The 21040-nt window shown below is 33.3% G+C and overlaps 2 protein-coding genes across 3 annotated transcripts in view; one reads left to right on the forward strand and one right to left on the reverse strand.

Moving 5' to 3' along the window:
- Nucleotides 1-9011, reverse strand: part of LOC128177567 (peptide methionine sulfoxide reductase MsrA-like) — a 40110-nt gene extending 31099 nt beyond the window's left edge. Inside the window, exon 1 of one of the 2 annotated variants that reach the window (XM_052844330.1) lies at nucleotides 8983-9011. In XM_052844330.1, coding sequence (XP_052700290.1) covers nucleotides 8983-9002 — 20 coding nt within the window. In that variant the 5' untranslated portion in view covers nucleotides 9003-9011. Of the gene's footprint in view, nucleotides 1-8114; nucleotides 8218-8982 lie in introns of those variants that run through there. The other variant, XM_052844349.1, reaches the window with a different exon arrangement.
- The window catches only part of LOC128177599 (probable glucosamine 6-phosphate N-acetyltransferase), a 45233-nt gene extending 25039 nt beyond the window's left edge, over nucleotides 1-20194 (forward strand). Inside the window, exon 6 of the mRNA XM_052844381.1 lies at nucleotides 19922-20194. Within this exon, the coding sequence (XP_052700341.1) occupies nucleotides 19922-20081 (160 nt within the window). The 3' untranslated portion in view covers nucleotides 20082-20194. The remainder of the gene's footprint in view (nucleotides 1-19921) is intronic.
- The last annotated feature ends 846 nt before the right edge of the window (nucleotides 20195-21040 follow it).

Here is a 21040-nt window from a genome sequence, read left to right on the forward strand (position 1 = left end):
GACAAAATAACATTAAAATATACATATAAATTGGTCAGAGGTAAACATATATATAAGGGTTATAAAAATAGGAAAAGTTATACAAAATGAACCACATGGAGGACAGACTACCTCGTATATCTTTGTTATAAATATACACAATATTCTCAACAATTTCATGTTACATGTTGTCATGAGGTACGACAATTTTAGCACATTTGGTCTAGCCGAAAATTTTTTGTCTGTAAACTTGTTCCGGATTGTGATATTGCATCACATTCTAAAGTATATAATGAAATTCATCGGCTATACGTTTTGTGTTACAGAGAGGACAAAATCTTTTAAAGCATTGTAAACATTAAAATCAGAAAAATCATTTTTGGCCAAAATTGTGACCATGCCCTTTAAATCATATAATTAGATTAATTATTTCCTCATGACAGAAGTTTTTGTTTTCAGTTTGGCTGTTTAATTTCTGTTCGAGTTTACATGACACACTATAACTTTGACAAGTTTATATTCGTGATCAGTGAATTGTGGAGGAAAAAAAAATCTTGATGAGATCCAGTATCCTACAGATATGTCTTAAATGAATTGCCTAATAAATGTTGTTCTCTTTGTGTTCATTTATGGCTTATATAAAACATGCAGTTGACAACTAAGTGCTTTCTTTATCTGTTTATTAGTTTATAATGACTAGGGTTTCAATCATTGCATCTCTCGCTATCGTCGGAAAGTCGCGGTTGGTTAAATCACAGGAAAGATGAACGCTTTCTCCATCAAATTGGGCTACATAATCATACTTTTCAGGCATTTAATTTAGTTTTAAAGACATGTAATAAACACGAATCAAATTCGTCTCCTTTACACTTTAGACCTACTGAAAATTTAATCTCTAATTGATCTATAGTTTATTATCTGGAATTTTAATTTTTTGTCAAAAAATCAATAAAGATCAAAAGCAGCGTGATACAAGAACGTCATTATCTGGTTCTGTATGAATTAATTAGAGTTAGGTTTGCGATAGAAATATCGGTGAATATATTATGAAAACAGGCATACACGGTGATACATAAACATCTTTTATGGTAAAATTCTTAATTTTCGTAACTACAAACTGTGTCATTGCAAGTTAAATAGATAGTTTAACGATCCCTCCTTCATTTTATTACAAACAATTACCCGATAATAGTCTGCTTTCATATGGAAGGTGATTTCCCTAAATGCTGTACAGTAGTTGGCCCAAGTGAGTTCGTAAAATTGCAGGCGTTTTTTCAGGTATCAATATCACCTGATTTTTTTGAACTGCTATTTCTAGCAACAAAGTAAATATGGCGAAGCAGATATTTATGGTTCTTTGTATCATACCCTTGGGCATGAAATTTTTTAAACATTTTTTTCGTTTATTTCTGGGGACTCTGAAATGGGATTCAGTCATCTCGCGGTACCCTTTTTCATCAACTTTCACTTCGAGTTACGGTTTTAGCATTACCACGGTCTTCAGTATTTTATTCCAATCATCATTCCAATTTTTTATAAGTATATTCCAACATCTGACATCTGTATGACGACTTGTTACTGCCTTCCCATAATTTTTCTCCGGTTCGAGGCCATGTTGGTTTGCAAACGATAATTGTTTACCAAAGGAGATTAACTCAAAAAATAAAATATGCGAAAGCAGAAAAAAGGCGGTGAATCATCGGACGAGTTTTTTATTCTGGTTATTAGAGAAAATTGGCTTTGTTTTCGTTTTAAAAATCTACCTTACAGAAAAAAAGATTTTTCGGCGCCCATTTTGCGAACTCATTAATGGCACGCGACTGTATATTGTACATTGATTAGATCGACCTCTGTTTTGAATTAAACATTGATTAATCATACGTTTTTTTTTTTATTTTTTATTGAGAACATTGAAAAAATATTTATATCGGAATGATTTGATACCCCTACATATAATGTAGTCCGAATCGAAAGATAATTTGATCAAATGTAGACTTTAATAAAAGTACTGAAAGTACTGAAAAGCACTAAGTCGGGAAGAAAGTGTTCAAAATATATCGATTGATATGAAAATACATGTAAAGAATCAAATTGTTCGTTATTGAGAAAAAATGCACTTACTCAGAATTCAGAAATAATGTAGGATTTGGATATGTCTCGGTTATAGAATGCACAATTTTTTTAATGACTAATGCATGCTGTCGTGTTACATGAAAACAAAATGCTGATGACTTTTTAAAAAATCATAATAAAAGCATTTCGCAATAAATGTCAGTGTATCTTTATTTTCGACGCATAGAATGATTTATCCATTTGACTGTAAAGTCAAGATTTACAATTTACAGTATAACAATCTGCCTTAAAGCATGTTAAAAAATGCTTGATTTTAATTTTTTTTAGCAATTTCTGGAAATCGAGATCATTTGTAGTAATTTTTAATGATATTGCTTGTTAGTTTTAAACAGATTTCGCAACTGTTTAGCAGAGCTGCAGAGTGCATGCTTCTTATGAAGAAAATTAATTAAAATAAGATTGTCGCCAATAACAACGATCAAATGATGATTAATATATATTTATGTTTAAATAACTTGCTAATTTTCATCATTTCTTTGTTTTTACACTTGATAACTTCCAAACCAAAAAATGAAAAAAAAAATTAATGAACACTAAAAAAGTGGCAAATTACGATACCAATATTATCGCAAAATAAAAGGCCAAAAAGTTATGACAAAAGTAATATAATACTAACCGCATTACAGATCTGCCTTGCAGGGAATGCTACTTATTCTTCAAAATATAAACTTTGGTGTTTGAACAATATTTTCAGCCTTATTTCACAATACACCATGCAAAGACCCCCTAATGTATTAACATTACTTGATGTTAGAATATCAAAATGGAGTCGCTTCTTTTCATTTAAGCATCAACTAGACGGTCTATTCTGAGGTATATTAAAGGGTATATCATTAAATTTGATGAAGTCTAGCTCACATCTCATCAGACGTAAATAGTATCTTGTTTTTAACATGTTTTATTAAAATGATGTTGTCATGGACGCCTATGCCGATGTCACAACAATATATTTTACCGTACTAGGTTCACTTCAAAACCTAGCTGAGGCAAAACTATTCCCGAATTCTCCTTCGAATTTGGGCACGTTTCCGCCTGCGACAGGGGCTACCTTTTTATGGATGAAAAAAAAATGTGTAAGATGTCTGACTATTCACGTTTTGTAATAATGCGAGCTAGATAGGTCATTTTTGTGATGTTGTTGTTTTTTATGGGAAGACGGGTGATAAGTTCTTGGCTTGTGGTCTAGATCTTGTGCTTTTCAAGCACACGTGTAACTTCGACGTAAAAAACTCTTGTGCCTTGCTTGTGTTCTTTATACTAAATTGGAGAAGAAGTGTTGTTTTAAAAAATATCAAAAGGATTTTCGCAGAAGTTTGTTTTGAATTTATAACTTGTGTCTAAAGATGCGCATTTATGGTAAGGATTTATAGTAAACATTAATACTGTAGTGACACCTGCAATACATATAAGGTCTGCCGGAAAGGCCCAAGAAGTTGCCATTGGATGGAAGAACTGTTTTCATCAGCGTAACAGAGGTCGTATTAAAGAAAACCCGTAGCCATGTACGGGTTCTTTTAGAAAAATTGAACTCACTTCAGATAGAAAACTTTCAGTATATTTTCGACGTTATCAAGCAATATTAAATTGGCAAGAAGTTTTATTTCATATATACCAATATAATGGGTACAGTTATCACATAATACGCGAATTCATTTAAATATCTAAAAGTTATATTTAATTCATAGCAATGTTGAATCTTACACATCACTTTCAATTTTTACTGTTACTAAGTGTTTTAATTACTGCGTAATTTGTCCATACTGCACATAAATTAAATCATAAATAAAATCATATATGCAAATTAAACGAAGTTAGCTGGTATCATTTTATAAAGATTATTATAATAATTACATATATTTACTGTAGTATTTCAAGTAACTCAACAGTTATGTTTTTTTCATAAATAATAATCAAATCATTGGTTTTGGATAATAATAAAATTATTATCCAAAACAAATTGAAAGAAAAATATTTCTGAAATATTGCATACAGGAAACAAAGCCTAAAATAATGTTTATAAAGAGCACCACAAATTATCGTGGAAAGGGCCCGGTGTTAATCGAAAAATTTTGTGTATAAAAATTCTGCATTTTTATATAAAACATGGTGTTCATAACTGTAACATATTACATTTAAAAACACTCAAAACCTATTGATATTGCTGAATTATTCCAATTATTACTAAACACCTAAAATACAACTTAATGCATATAACATCCATTTTTTTCTCGAAATAAATCATCATGATATGGCTTTTGGAGCACCCGTTTAAATGAAACTTATTGTTAATTTAATACTGGTAGAACAAATGCATCTGCATGTTCTCCCAATTGCATATAATTTATAGTTATGATTTTTCCAGAGTACGACTTCTCCATGATACGACTTCTCCAGCATCCGCCAGTAGGTGGCGATATATAGGAAACGCGAAAACGAAAGTTGAAGTAGGTTCAGAAATCTGGCGACAAAAAGGCTTTGCAGCTATGCTTAGCGCTTTAAAAAGGGGTTTACGAATCTATAAATTCCAGGAAACAACATTTCGTTATTTCAAAAAAGTCACATTATATCATAGAATTTGGAGCATTTTAAATTTAATTATTTATTATTGATAATTCGCATTTGGTGACAATGAATAATTCCGTCAAAAAAAAAGTCGCGTAAAACGCAGTTTAAAAGTAATTTGCAATTTTAGCACAGAAAGATCAAAACGTTACACGTACAGTCCCCATTGAGCCGAAATAAGCATATTGTATTGACCTCCAATTGTTGTTTTAAGCTCTTTGTGTGATAGGGTGATATTTCATATTAATTAAGTCATAATTTCATTATCATGAAATTATTAATTAATAGTTCTATAAATTATAAGTTTATAGTATCTACTATAAAAGTTGTCAATATAAACAACTTTATGTACAACCTAACAGTATGTAAATAGCTACATAGTTATTTATATAGTATGACATCACAATGGTCATTATGGTCAGTGTAAACCTGTTTTAGTTAATTATATATCACATGGTCAATTCTATTTTTTAATTCTCAATTTCATTGGTTCTTTAAATTCCCTCTCTTTGCTTTGTCCTTTTTGATCTGATCCTCATACTGACCAGATGTATTTATCTTAAGACTAAGAAGAAATCTATAGACTGTAAGTAATTGTTTTATATTTTATGCTATTAAGATTACTGCTTATTAATAAAGTATATTATATTTGCTAGATAAGTAAATGATATATAGTGAAATGTAAATCTATTTAAATGTAAATTATCATGAGTGAAAACTTAGTGTTTGAGCAACACTCATTATAGATATTTTAACTATCTTAAGCTAGATAACCTAAATGTAGTTTTAAGAGTATTGCTATATGTATATAGATTCCATACCTGAAGAATATAGAAGGATCATGCAGATGCAGATCAATTAGGCTTTGTGTCACACATAGGTATGCATATATATAAATATCAGATTTGATACTTATTGCCTAAGTTAAGTTTAATATGTTTAATTTATTAAACATTAATAACTATCTAAATTATTAATTACACAGGATAAATATTATTGAACTCTTTATATATCAGTTAGCACTGTGATAAGGGGAATAACTCTTGCTTGTAAACTGTGCTTGGCAAAATCATGAAATGGATGTTTTGATTCTTATACAATGCAATGATATATTATGTGTGATCTATTTTATTTTTATGATGATGTGATATTGATAAATTACTTATTGTGATACATGTATTGTTAAATATTTCAGAGCTTATAATATAATATAAAGTCATAATAGAGAACCCTACGTTGGACCCTTCTGCTATTCGTTGATAGTTCGAAATATTTGTAGTACGCATTACTTTTGGCTTATTTTCCAAAACATCACGTGACTAAATTTGTTTTCATCTCCCGCCGATTGTCACACGTGTTCTAGTAAAAGGTGCTGAATCTGACTATAAATCCTTCTTTAATGTATTTTTTATCATGAAATTATATTGAAGTCAAAAATATGGTGCATATGTTGCAATATAGATGACTGAAAGTTTTTTAATGTCAGATCAATGACTTTAATAGCATCATCAGAGACATTATGTGTTTCTGCAGCTGTGCATTCAGTTGTACTTCAAGGCAAGGTTGTTTATTTAAATTGGCATCCTTATATCATACTTTTCATGATCAGTACTAAAGTGTATCCGTGACTGCATGTTAACCTATTTACACTTCAGATTTATAAACATGTCTGCAAAGTTAAAGAAAACAATCAAGGAGAAGATCCAGGATATCAAAGACCAGAGAGACGTTATTGTTGCATTTTTAAATGAACTTGTCTCTGAGGTAAAATCATTTTATCTTTTATACCATTATAATTGCATTATGACAATACTCAAGTATTTTTGAACACATTTTTTTTTTACAAACTCTTCTTGCTTTTCAAGTTGCTGCAGGTCTGTAACTCCCGGTCTGAAAAAAATATATATAAATGGACAACTTGGGAGCTACAGTTCCTTATGTTATAACAAGTTGCAATTTCAACGATCGACAATTTGTTTCCTCTAGTTCATACATCAATATTACAAATTCTTATATATCATTGGAACAAAAATGTTGAATTTGAACTCCCCATGTATAGAGACGTGCATACACAAAGGAGCATGTTTTCCCTCCATGGGCTTAATTCTCACATTTATCAATTAGGCTCCACCCCCACCTGAATTTATCTGAGGTAAAACTGCCAGTATAAAATCTTGCTCTATAATAGAAAGTCTGAGATAAGTATAGCAAAGACATCAGTAGTAGTAAATTGAGTTAGAAATTTAATGGTGGAAACTTGTAAGTAATTCCACAGAATGTGTGTGGAAATAAGTTAAATTAGTCTAAAACTAGAGCTACTTTTTTGCACGCCAGGAATTATAGCTCCCAGGTCGTCCATACAAGATTTTACAGATTTTTCATGCCCTAAGAATTTAGACAACAATTAATGTTGATCAATCTTTTCACATTAAATAGGAATTCAATTTTTTTTCTTTTGGCTAGGCAATCCTTTAATTTATATGCTTTTCAATCCTGAAGTAAAATTATTATTACATATATTACATATATGCATGATACTGTGGAATCATTAGATTTCTTGGTGGCTCAATTTTTGTGGGATTCGTGGGTACCTCTCGTCCACGAATTAACATCCTTTACAAATTATTGAATTAGGGTTATAAAGTCGTATCTCCTTTTGTAGGAATAAGATAATACACGAAATTACGTCCCCATTAACCTGCTAAACTTGAGCAATCCAAAACAAATTGGCCCCCACCAAATTCATTGATTCCACAGTATCTTAATGAAATTAAAATGAATTATTTATTCAAAGCAAATTAATAAAGATTACTAACTTCCATCCAACCCATGAATTAAATAATTTTATAGTTGTAGAATGTGTATGAATGACAATTAGCATGACAACATGATGTTGACAAACCAAGTGTTAACTCTTGATTTGCCTTTTACAGGCTGAAAGTAAAGCAGATGAATTGCTTGCCACCAAAGATGCTGGTCATTTCAATAACTACTATATTGAGGTCATGCAGCACCTGGACAGGTGTTATAACACCTTTGTATTGCTGTCAGCAGAGGCAGAGGAAAAAATAAGTACGAGGGTCAATCAAAAAATACGAAGACAATGTGGCTGTCTATCATATATTTTTCATGAAAGTCAAACTTAACAGATTATCTGTGCACCAACACTTATGTTATTGATATGCAAAGTTTTAGTCCATTTGATGAAACGGTATTTTTGTTACCCCTTTTTAAAAACAACATGTTTTGTCACCACGGCGCATGGTAACGTTCAAAACACGACGTAAAGATTAAACACGCACAGTTTATAGATATACCCCATCTTTATATCACACTTAGTCTCTTGTACCTTTCTCCTTACAATTTAAAATTGCACTGAACCACTCAACATCTTATTTGCACACATTTCAAATTTAGACATCTTCCTATGCGCAACTCACATATGTTACATCTATATCGGTCCTTGACAAATATACAAGTTTGTCATTGAATCATCTTCCGATGAGTATAATATCCTAAATTTTGCCGTCAAATGACTGATGTGTGAACTTACATAATGTAAATATGTTGCAGGAAACAAGCACCGGTCGATAAAAGTAAAACCATGAACGGAACTAGTAGACATTTCCGGAAAACAAAATTCACGCTTATTTAGAAGTAACGTCGAAGGCCCTAATATTCGTAAGGGTCCTAGAATCGAGCCCCTTCTGGGTTTTTTGGCGTAACTGGCGAGATTTAGTCCTTTATCATGTTTATGAAAGAAGTCTTTGGTGAAGTTTATGTGGATATACATGTCTCACATCTGTATATAAATATAAATGCCAGAGCCTTTTCTGACTGTTTAAGTCAAATGAAATAAGAATTGCATTCCTTTTTGTAACTTTTGGTTTATAATAAATTGTAAATGAAGATCATGAAAATGCAAATTTGCAAATAAAATAAAATTCAGGTCATATTCAAAATTCCCGAATATACAGTTATAACAGACAAGGTAGATGTGGTATTCACGGTAAACCTTATTCTCTCGTCGTGCATACGGTACGTTCACCTTGACCTCGAAATCTTGAGACAACATATGCTATTTACGTACATGCGTTTTCATGTGAAAGCACATGCACCCACTAAAAGACCCCCAAAAATAATATGTGTTCTTGATCGCCTATGAAAATATGCACATATATAACAATTACATATAAACATGTATATCAGACTATAAGTATACAACTTAAGTGGTATGAACAATATGTATGCATATTAGTGTGTCGTCGTTTTAATAAATTGATAAGAAGCAATGTTTTAAAAACTTACCAGAAAATCACCATTTTCATTTTTCCCCGCTATATCAGTGGGTACTAAACTTGTTATAGCAACTATGCTTTGTTGAAGTATCAGCAGATGACGATTTCCCATTGTTCACAAAAGTGAGCTGGGAAATTAGCGGCTTAATTTATTATTGACTTACAATGTGCCTTCTATATACAGTATTCCGATTCACTGAATAATTTTCAGCAAAACCGATCCATTATTTCATTTTGAAATATCAAATCGTCATTATATTCTGAACTGGTTTTAAAATATGTTGTGTATAAGTTTGGGTTCAAGAACAATCAGTTTATGCAGGTACTGAGCTCCGTAAAGAGAATGCCTCTGTTTACATCCCATAGGCGTCGGAACCGGGGGGGGGGGGGGGCTTTTTTGTGGAAGTATAGGTATACCCCCCCCCCCCCCCCCCCGGATTAGGATTTCCATGATGTTGGGAATTACTTTTTTCTCAATATTTCTGAGGATTAGTCTAGCCCCCCCCCCCCCACTTTCAATTTGCTTCCGACGCCAGTGCATCCAGTGATCCACTTGACCACGGCTCTTAAAGTTTAATCCCCAGCTGGAACTGCAACATATATTGACACAACAACTTTACAAATATATAATTTTTCCGGTATATTTTGTGTTCCACAAACGAAGTGTTCATATATTTTATAGAATTTAAAACGTTTTTGCTTCAGGTCACAAAGTCCGATCGCCTTTGCGGCTGATTCGCGGATATCTTTCAAGGACTCACTTCCCGTTCCTTTAAAATATTTGTTCAATTACACTAATCACTTAATAATCTCATGAATAATGAATACATAGATAAATTAATACAAATCATTATGCATGCGCAAACATTTCAGCTTTTCACCTGTACGGTGCGCCGTTCGGGATGGAAGACGATGATTTTATTTACCTGCCCGATCTACTGGGATCCATAGACTTTGAGAAAGAACATGTAGCTACATATGACCCCCAATTATCCTTGCCGAACCCAGGGTCAAACCTGGTGGTGCGACCACTTCGGCGATCGGACTATAATAAGGGTAGATATGTACATGTATTTGTTAAACCCCGATAAATATTCCTTTTAAAATTTAGTTTTTATTAACAAAAAGGCCAACAAAACGAATATTTGCCTATTCTATCAAATTTGATGTTGACCAATCTGCCGGTCCAACATAAAAGTTGTTAGACCGCTGCGTCACAGCTTAAATTAATTTATTTGTCTGATGACGGCGGAACGGAAATAACCGAAGGGCTATGTGACATGAATGGCCGGCTAGTTGCTGCTTGAAATTATACTCACATCTGTATTGACGGGTATAACAAAACACCGTTTTTTCCCTAGGATTCGGGAAACATATGATTTGTTGGACCTGAAACAGAAATGTTGCCCCCGGCCTTCGGCAACATCTGTATGATCTTCAAGTACGACAAATTATATACATGTTGCCCCCATGCTCGGTCAATAACTGTATAATACTTATAGTATTTGATTACTTGATGCCTTACTTCAAAAACATTACTTTATCACCTAAAATATGTAAAAAACGAGTATGGTATATGTATGTACTTCGTTTATTAACTATTGTTGATATTATGGTGACGCTCCTACAAAACATAATACACATATAAACTTCACAATCACAATGCATCACAATTAATTCAATTACTATAATAATGACACATTTGTTCAATTACAATAATTGTTTTTCTACTTATCTTATATTGAATAAATGATGTCATAAAAAGAAATAACCCTATTACAATATTGAATATGCAATGTTGCAGATTAAAAATATACTCTGACAAAATGTAAATGCCATAATCAATAATTTCTCAAGTACACATATACCTACCCTAAATAAGGGTGAAAGGAACTGTATATACTGTATACAACTGTACAATTACATGCACTGGTAGGTAATGTAAAAGTTTTCTCAACTGTCCTCAGCAATGGTCACAAACAAAATGGCTATTGTCCGAAATTTATAATTTCTATGATAATTGAAAATCTAACAAAATCAATTTCTTTATAAAATTACTTTCAAGAAAAAAACTATTTATATCCGAACACTATATGAAAAGTACCTTACATTATCATTATCAAAATAGTACTAATTCACATATGTGTTCAAAATGATCAAACCATTTTCCTATAGATTAACTAACAGTATTATGATGTAATAAAAAAAACACATCTTGTTACATAAGCATCCGTAGCCTACTGGATAAGACAGTGGTCATCACCTCCAGCGGCCAGGGTTTAATCCCCAGTGGAAACTCTATTTTTTTATTTGAATTTTTAAACCTATATATAAAATATGTATAAAAAAATATGATATACAATTCTTCATCTCACATATTCCCCAGTTTGTTATTGCTGCCCTCAGCAATGGAACAAATTTTGTTATAAAACAGGATGAAAATATTATAAGGTGAGAAAAAAATTACACCAGTCAATCATAAAAAAAATTCATACATATGAACAGTTTATAACAGTATGAAAGTAATACACAATTAATACTGTTTCCACGCTTCATTCAACTTTGTTGCCAATGCAGCACCTAAGTTAACAACTGCATCGCTGAGTTCTTGAAAGTTTTTGTTTTGAATCACAGTTCTTTGAACAGACACAGCAGACGATTCGGATTCGAATGTTTTCCAGCGGTAGCTCGCGTGGAACGTCTTAGCAGAACAGTTGGCTGCTCTGTATCACTTGCTGTATTTACTGTTTCTTCTTCGATATCTTCATTTTGGTCGCAATGCATTACCTTGAAATAGGAATCTTCCTCATCGGAGTCATCAAAATTTGTAACTGGAATTTCCTCATCTGGTTCCTCTGTAATAATTTCGCCGGTGTTAAGAATTTCTCTTCTGTTCACATTTTTCACTGGTCCTGAACCATCTGCTAATTGAATAGAATATACGTTATCACTTAATGCACTAATGACTAAGGAGTAGGGTCCCACACATCTTGAATCTTATTCCTTCCTTGCACACGATTTCGGGTTAAAACTCGGGTTCCTACAGGAATGACACTTTCTTTTGCACTTTTATCATAATGTTCTTGTCTTCTCTCTGCGTTTTCCTCTAAATTTTTCCTTGCGTGATTAAATGCAATTCCAAGTTTCTCTTTATGGTTGGAAAGGTACTTATCGATGCTGTCTGGGTCTGGAGTAGATATTCCTAACAAATGGTCGATGGGTAACACTGGTTCACGACCGAACATAAGAAAATACGGTGTATATCCAGTTGACGAATGAATCGTTGAATTGTAAATGTACACTAATTCTGGTAGATGTTCCGTCCATTTCCGTTTCTGTTCTGGTGATAAGGTCTTTAACAAATTATGCATAGTTCTGTTATATCTTTCAACTTGTCCGTTTCCTTCCGGGTGATATGGGGTGGTTCTACTTTTCGAGACATGGTACATATCACAAATTTCTTTAACGATGGAACTCTCCAAGTTTCTCCCTTGATCACTGTGAATTCTCCTTGGTATTCCATAATGGAAAAACCACTCTTTGATAAGAACTTTTGCCACCGTCAGTGCTTTTTGGTCTTTCGTTGGAACATTTTGTGTGAACTTACTAAAAATGTCTGTCATGACAAGCACATTCTCTCTGCCATCAGATGAAGGTTCCATTACAGTAAAATCTATCGCTAAAATGTCTTGCGGCTGAAATGCTAGTAAACTGGTTATCAGTGTTCGTATAGATGGAATAGGAGCTTTGGCTACCATGCATCTTTCACAGCTTTTACAATACAGTTCTACATCTTTCACCATGGTTGGCCAGTAGTATGAGTAGCACCGTTTCTGAATTAACGATAGTGTTCTTTCACATCCCTGATGTCCTGCATGGTTATGGAGAGATTCTAACACATGATCCTTCAATATGGTTGGAAGCACAAGTTGAGTTAATAATCCAGTTTCCATTTCTATGGTTCGATACAAGATATCTTCTTCAAACTTTAATTTGTCTCTTTGTTTCAGAAATTTCCTAACATCTTTGTTTTCTTGCTTCAACTGTACTGTAGACGGTTTTGTAGATGACCTCAACCAGTAAATAACACGGCTAATCAATGGATCATTTCGTTGTAATGACGCTATTTCTGCTGTTTCGTATCCTGGTAGCGTTGATGTAGCATCTATTCTTGATTCTGCATGTATGGCGTTAACATAAGTTGGCGTAACAGTTATTTCCTTCGATAAATCCATCAATGGGGAACTACACACGATTCTCTGAACTGCAGTTTCAAAATGACATGTCACAGTCCTAACTTTTGGAATAGGTTTTCGACTTAATGCGTCAGCATTTCGATTCGATTTTCCAGATCGAAATTTCACCTCAAAGTTGAATTGTGCTAATTGGCTAGCCCATCTCATTTCCATAGCTCCTAACTTTGCGGTCTGAAGATAACTCTATGGATTGTTGTTCGTATAAACTATGAATCGAGATCCAAGTAAATAATCCCGAAACTTCTCTGTTACGGCCCATTTAAGAGCAAGTATCTCTAACTTCATGGAACTGTAGTTGTTCATGTTTCGTTCTTGCGGTCGAAGTGTTCTTGATGCATAGGCAATAACAACTTTGCCATTTTCCTGTTGTTGTGATAACACGGCACCAAGACCATCCATACTTGCATCAGTTTCTACGATGAATTCACGTTTAAAATCAGGATATCCAAGTACTGGCGAAGATGTAAGTTTCTGTTTTAGAGTTTCGAATGCATCATCACATTCTTTTGTCCACGACTCTGGAATGGAAATCCGTTTCACTTTCTTTTTCTTTGTCGACATCTTTCCACACGATGTAAGTTCATGTAAAGGTCTTGCGAGTTTGGAAAGTCTTTTACAAAGCGGCGGTAATAACCAGCCATTCCCAAGAAAGATCTCAATTCTTTTTCTGTAGTTGGTTTAGCCTACGATTTCACAGCTGCTGTTTTCTCTGGGTCAGTAGAAATTCCTTCAGATGATACAATATGTCCTAAATATTTAACAGATTTTTGGAAAAACCAGCATTTTGAAGGTTTCATTTTAAGTCCATGCTGTTTAAGTTTAGAAAACACAATATCGAGTCTAACAAAATGTTCTTCTATAGATTTTGAGAAAACTAAAATGTCATCAAGATATAATAATAGAATATCAAAATTTTCTTCACTAAAGCAAGCCTCCATAAGCCGCTGGAAAGTTGCTGGACTGTTGCACAGGCCAAAAGGCATGCGAAGGTATTCATAGAGTCCTCCGGTACCAACTCTAAATGCTGTCTTGGGAATTGATTCCTCATCCATCTCCACTTGATAGTATCCTTGTGCCGAATCTATGGAACTAAAGTACTTAGCACCATGTAACATGTCAAGAGTCTCTTCTATCCTTGGGAGGGGGTATGCATCTTAGATGGTCTTCTTGTTCAATTGTCTATAGTCAACACATAGGCGTATACTTCCATCCTTCTTGTGGACAATAACAATGGCTGCTGCGAAAGGACTGTTACTTTTTCTGATAATTTCTTGATCCAACAGCTTACTCAAATGTTGTTTCACTTCCTCCAACTGATTTGGTGGAATTCTTCTATGTGGTACACGAATGGGTATTTCGTCAGTAAATTTGATCGAATGTTTAACAAGAGATGAATGTCCCAAATCAGAATCATTTTGACAAAATGCATCAGAATGTTTCTTTAATAAAGCGTCAAACTGTGCTTTCTGTTTTTCAGTAAAATCTACATCAACAATGTGGAATTCTACATCAGATTGCACATTCATATTGTCTTCTGCTTTTTCATCGATATCGTAATGATCCTCTGTTGACTTTACTATTTCTACTTTATGCAAAGTTCCAATTCTGCTTTTGGGTTTTAGCCAAATATCTTCGTTTCCTAAATTTAAGACACGAACAGGACTTTTTCCATTCTTTACCTCACTAAGTGTATCTATTACAGAAATATTTCGTGGTAATGATCCAGTTGCTCCTTGAATCGCTTGAACAGCTGCTACCATTTATTCTCCTCTCCGATTTTGACGCGTTGAACCTATGACGACTTTCATTGAACAAGCTGGAATTAAAATGTCTTCTTTCCCTGCCACTTTAACAAATGATAACCGATCACAGTTCTCTGTTAAATCAAACACTGTTGATATTCTATTGCAGTTTTCTTCTTCTTCTCTGTGAATGTACACATGTGTAGTGCTATCAGTTTTCAAAACACGGTTAACATATTTCAGAATATTGCATCCCAGAATTCCTTGGACAGAACTGGAATTAGTATTTTTGGATACAAGAAATCCGACATTATGAAATACACAACCAAAAAGTTCAATGTCAAGTTCTACATAGCCTAGGTATGGAATGACAGTATTATTCGCAGCAACTAGTTTAAGGAGTCTTTGAGTATCTCTAAGTTCAACATTTGGAAAGAATTTTCTATATACAGTTTCACTCAATGTAGAGACTTCTGATCCTGTGTCTCATAAAAATGTTACATTAACTAGTCCATTCAGTTTTACTTTTGTTGTTGGACACTTTGAAATACTGATTTCACTTTGAATGTTTTGTTGTTGCATGTAAATCTGTTTCAGAGTCTTTCCTGAGTGGCCCCTCATCAGTTAAACTCCCCACTGAGAGGGTGTGCCTTTTGGGTGATTCATTGGTCCTTCTTCTTTTCCACGATTATAATATCCTCTTCCGCTATTATAATATCCTCTTCCATGTCCTCTTCTGTTAGAGTAACCCCGGTAGTTTTGGCCTCTGTATCTTGGGGAATAGTTTGGTTTCTGTTTTGTCATGGACATCAGCATATCTATTTGTTTCTGTTGGTGTTCTAACATGTTTTGTTGACATTTCACAAGTTCTAACAGATCTTCGCTGAGCGGAGTTTCAGTTGATACTTTGTTGACTTGAACTGATGGTGTATCATCAACCCACTGTAGCATCCTCTGTCTGAATTCAATAAACGGTAACTTAGGGTTTTCAAATGCAAATCGACGCACTTCTCTCTTGATCTGTGAATCCATGATACCATCTATGAATTTATCTGTCACAACTTTGTCCATGGTTTTCATATCTCAACCCTCTTTCTTTGCAATTAATGACGCTAATTTCATGAGAGCCAGAGAATATGTTTCTAATGTTTCACCATCGTTCTGTTTTCTCTCGTAAAATTTATGACGAAGTTGAGTTACAGTATCTTGCACTTTATAAGTGTCTTCAATGATTTTAAAAATATCCTCTGGAGTTTTCTTCAGCTCTGCTGGTCTTAGAAGAACTTCAGTTTTAGCAGATCCAATGAGGTGGTCATTGATGAATTCAATTTTTCCTTCTGTTGATGGAATACTCAGTATATGTTCTCTCATATCCATTAGCCAATCGTCTACATCCGGATCACTGTCATTTTCAGGTCTTCCTGAAAACTTACTCAGTTTTCGTTCAGATTTGATGTATACTGTAGGCTGTTTCTGCTTCAGTTGACTTTGGGCAAGCTGCATAAGTGTAAACTTCTCTTTCATTTTCCTATGCTGATTTCACATACACTATAAACTGTAGTAACGAAATGTTCCTCGACGTCACCAAATCTCTATCCTGATTCGATGTCCCAGCTCTTCATACAATGTTGTAAGTTCCTCTCATCAACATCAGTGAAGAAGTCCGGTGAGCCATCATCGAAATCCCACTTCTGACACCATTGTAACAAACGAGTATGGTATATGTATGTACTTCGTTTATTAACTATTGTTGATATAATGGTGACGCTCCTACAAAACATAATACACATATAAACTTCACAATCACAATGCATCACAATTAATTCAATTACTATAATAATGACACATTTGTTCAATTACAATATATTGTTTTTCTACTTATCTTATATTTAATAAATGATGTCATAAAAAGAAATAACCCTATTACAATATTGAATATGCAATGTTGCAGATTAAATATATACTCTGACAAAATGTAAATGCCATAATCAATAATTACTCAAATACACATATACCTACCCTAAATAAGGGTGAAAGGAACTGTATATACTGTATACAACTGTACAATTACATGCACTGGTAGGTAATGTAAAAGTTTTCTCAACTGTCCTCAGCAATGGTCACAAACAAAATTGCTATTGTCCGAAAATTATTATCTCTATGATAATTGAAAATCTAACAAAATCAATTTCTTTATAAAATTACTTTCAAGAAAAAAAACCTATTTATATCCGAACACTATATGAAAAGTACCTTACATTATCATTATCTAAATAATACTAATTCACATATGTGTTCAAAATGATCAAACCATTTTCCTATAGATTAACTAACAGTATTATGATGTAATTAAAAAAAACACATCTTGTTACATAAGCGTCCGTACCCTACTGGATAAGACAGTGGTCATCACCTCCAGCGGCCAGGGTTCAATCCCCAGCGGAACCTCTATTTTTTTATTTGAATTACAAACCTATATATAAAATATGTATTAAAAAAATATGATATACAATTCTTCATCTCACAAATATAAATATAGACATTCTACTCTCTGTACGTGTGTATGTCCAATACTTCAATTTTTTTGTAGGCAGTCCCATTTTTCAAAGACTTTTGACACCTAGTGTAGTAAATACATTTGTGATGTTTTGTCGAAAAGATCCGAAAACTTTCGTTTCATAAATGTTCGTTGAACACCAATTTCTGTGGATTTTGTTCTATAAAATATACTAGTAAATAAAAAAAACAGGTACTCCTTGAATGAATTAACTGGTCCTTGTAATTAATCATTGGTTGGTTTGAATATATTTTATTGTCCTATACGGTATACTGTGGTTTCATTAATTTTCGTGGGTATCAATTTACGTGGATTTTCTAAAAACCACATTTTCAAGGATATGTAATTTCGTGGCAAATGTTAGTTGAAATTGAACTTCAATGAACATTTAATTTCGTGGATCAACTTAACAACGAAATTCACGAAAATTGGTATTCAACGAATATTGATGAAACTACAGTATGACATACAATGGATTTGAACACAAAATCTAACAACTTGCTACATTCTATGAAATATATTCACAGGATATATGGACCTTCTGCTCTCGGCTCTCGGGATCAAGGAATTACCCAACAAGAATTTGAAGGTTTGACAGCAAATCTTATTATACATTTATTGCATGATTGTGAGGGAAATGATTTTTTATGGGGGAATAAATCTTCATATTTCCCGAACGTTCATAAGATACATCAGTTTCTAATCGTTTTTCAATTCTAGTAATAAAAGCACTATAACGTCGTTAATGTTTACCGGTTTCTTTCTATTATAACGGTTTCTGAAATAAAAAGGATTCAAAACGATTTTTTTTAAATAGAATTAATCATTTAATTGCATCGTATGCTCATCCTCGGGAAATGAAAATTCGAGAGGGTGAATTATGATGAAGATTATGACGATGACAGGGAAATATGAAGTTTTATTGCCCAGGCACGTGATTCTCTAGAACCAATCAGATGTCGTGTTATGTAGAATAATCATATTGACATATTGACGTATAATAAATTTGTTTATGAGACAATGAGTTGATGACCGTTAGCTTTGTTTTCAAATCACTATGTAAAATTTACTGTGCTTACATGAAAACAAGTGCCAAATGATGACACGTATCAGAAATATTTTGTTGATGATAATGATACTATTTCATGTACATAAGCTGCAACAGGAAAATCATTCAATATACCTCTAAATTGTGGGTTAGTAAATCTTTGATTGATTTAGACTACATGTATATTGAACAAGTCTTCCAAAGTAATTATGGGGCTGACATAAACTTAATATTCAGTGAAAGACCTGTTATTAAAAGAGTTGTCTGTCCTTCATTTGAATTAGGAAAATATCATTTTCTCGGAATATATACGGCAATTGTGAATTTTTTGGCTATTAAAAAAAGTATCTTTTTATTTCCCCATAGACTTCAATATTAACCTCAAACGGTGATACATTTGTTACTTTTTGATAAAATTCCTAAGGTATAAATCTTTATTACTCTATTAATTGATAAACCCTTTAAAATCATACCAAGATTCTAGTGATCAAGTTACAATCTATTAGAGATGGAATATGTTACTAGTATGAATGGACTACTTAAAGTAAATAGTACAAAAAATTTTGTGATCCCCTCAATTTTATTGATATACAATATACTTATGAAAGTACAACCTTATCATTTCTTTTTATACCAATTCACGCGATGTATTTTAAAATAAGATTTCAAAAATCAATTTGAAAGATAGATTCGACAAAATGAAGGCCAGTGGCGGATCCTAAATCATTACTGTTATTGAGGACACATCCACAAAGAAAATCGTGGGTAATGCTGTTTCACACGTGGAGCTGGAGTTTCTACAACCCAGTGTGAAGGTTGACGTCTAAATTCATGAATAATTAAAGTAATCAAATTACCCATATTTAAATCGGTAAATATGCAAATTCAACTAATTTTTTGTATCCAATCAAATGCCGCGTTGCAACCAGGATTAAATTATTATAAAGATAATGGCACTGCGTCTGCCGGTGGGTTTCTGACGATGGCAGAACGAATGAAAAAAAAGCGACATGGAATTCTATTCCTTAATTTAACCCAATAAGCTCTAATTGCAAAGTTGATTTATGTTTAGATCAAATCTTTTTTCCATGTTAGAAATCTTATGAATGTATTCTTTTTTAATACAATAAAGAGAGGCCGTTTAGAAGATATCGCAGTTTTAGAAAGGTACAGAGGACAGCAGCTAGGAAAACTGTTAAGTCTTTTCTCTCTCTCTCTCTCTCTCTCTCTCTCTCTCTCTCTCTCTCTCTCTCTCTCTCTCTCTCTCTCTCTCTCTCTCTCTCTGCGAAATACTATAATCATGTATTATCACGTAAATTTTAATACCCCACTGTTACTTTTAATAGTTTGATGGATGTGACGACCATTCTGTGTAAAAAAGTTGGCTGCTTTCGGGTTTCATTACACTGTAAAGACAAGTTTGTCCCACTGTACCAGAAGTTTGGGTTCTACATAGACGAGCCAGAGAACATCATGTGGCTGGATAAGAACTACCTCCAATCCTAGAGACCCGTCGTTACCCATCCAAGATCATCCATGGTGTATGAACTTTTATATTCTGTACGAAAAATTATTCATATTTCCTGTAGATCCTCTTTAAAAATAAAATTTTAACATGATTTATGCTTTGATGAACTTTATGAAATTATGTCACTTGTCTGGAAGCATCCTTAATTAAGGTAGTTTTAAATTTGCTCAAATAATGATACCCAAGGGTAGAGTGGGGCAATGTTGTGATCTTCGGGGTAGGGTGGGACCACATTGAAAGGGGGGTTCAATTTTTACATAGGAAATTTTTTTAGATTATGTTAAAAACTCCAGTGTTATAATATTTGGCATTACTTATACGCGAGCATCTTGACATATTGTTAATTCTCAGCATATGACCATTTTTTTGGCGCTTATATATATACTTATATATAGACTTATAGACACACATATATATATATATATATATATGTGTGTGTGTGTGTGTGTGTGTGTGTGTGTGTGTGTGTGTGTGTGTGTGTGTGTGTGTGTGTGTCTTATATGAACAATTGTTCATATAAGATCTTCTTGAGACCTCAATACTCAATATGTGTTATGACTATGAAATTATCCTGTTACAAAACAGATTCAATGTTTAACACAAGAACATCTGGAGAAATTTTGAAAATCTTTTTATACAGGATCTATTCTACTACATTGTCCAGATATCTCGTATACGACTCCATAAATCTGGTTCTATTATGGCCATGTTGCATCCGTGAGCGATGTGGCCCGCGGACCTCTTATTTTAATTCAGTTGGTTCAAATTCTTTCAAATCAAACACAGTATTTACAAAAATTATGTAAAATGATCTTGTTTAACATATCTAGCCTATCAATTTGTAAAGTGTAATTTTCCGCATTTGCGCGGGTTACCATCTAGTAGTTCTGTTAAAAAAGGTGGGGTTATTTAATGATTTCGGAAATTAACACATTAA

The sequence above is a fragment of the Crassostrea angulata genome, chromosome 1 (genome assembly GCF_025612915.1).
Source record: "Crassostrea angulata isolate pt1a10 chromosome 1, ASM2561291v2, whole genome shotgun sequence".
In the NCBI taxonomy this organism is placed as follows: domain Eukaryota; kingdom Metazoa; phylum Mollusca; class Bivalvia; order Ostreida; family Ostreidae; genus Magallana; species Magallana angulata.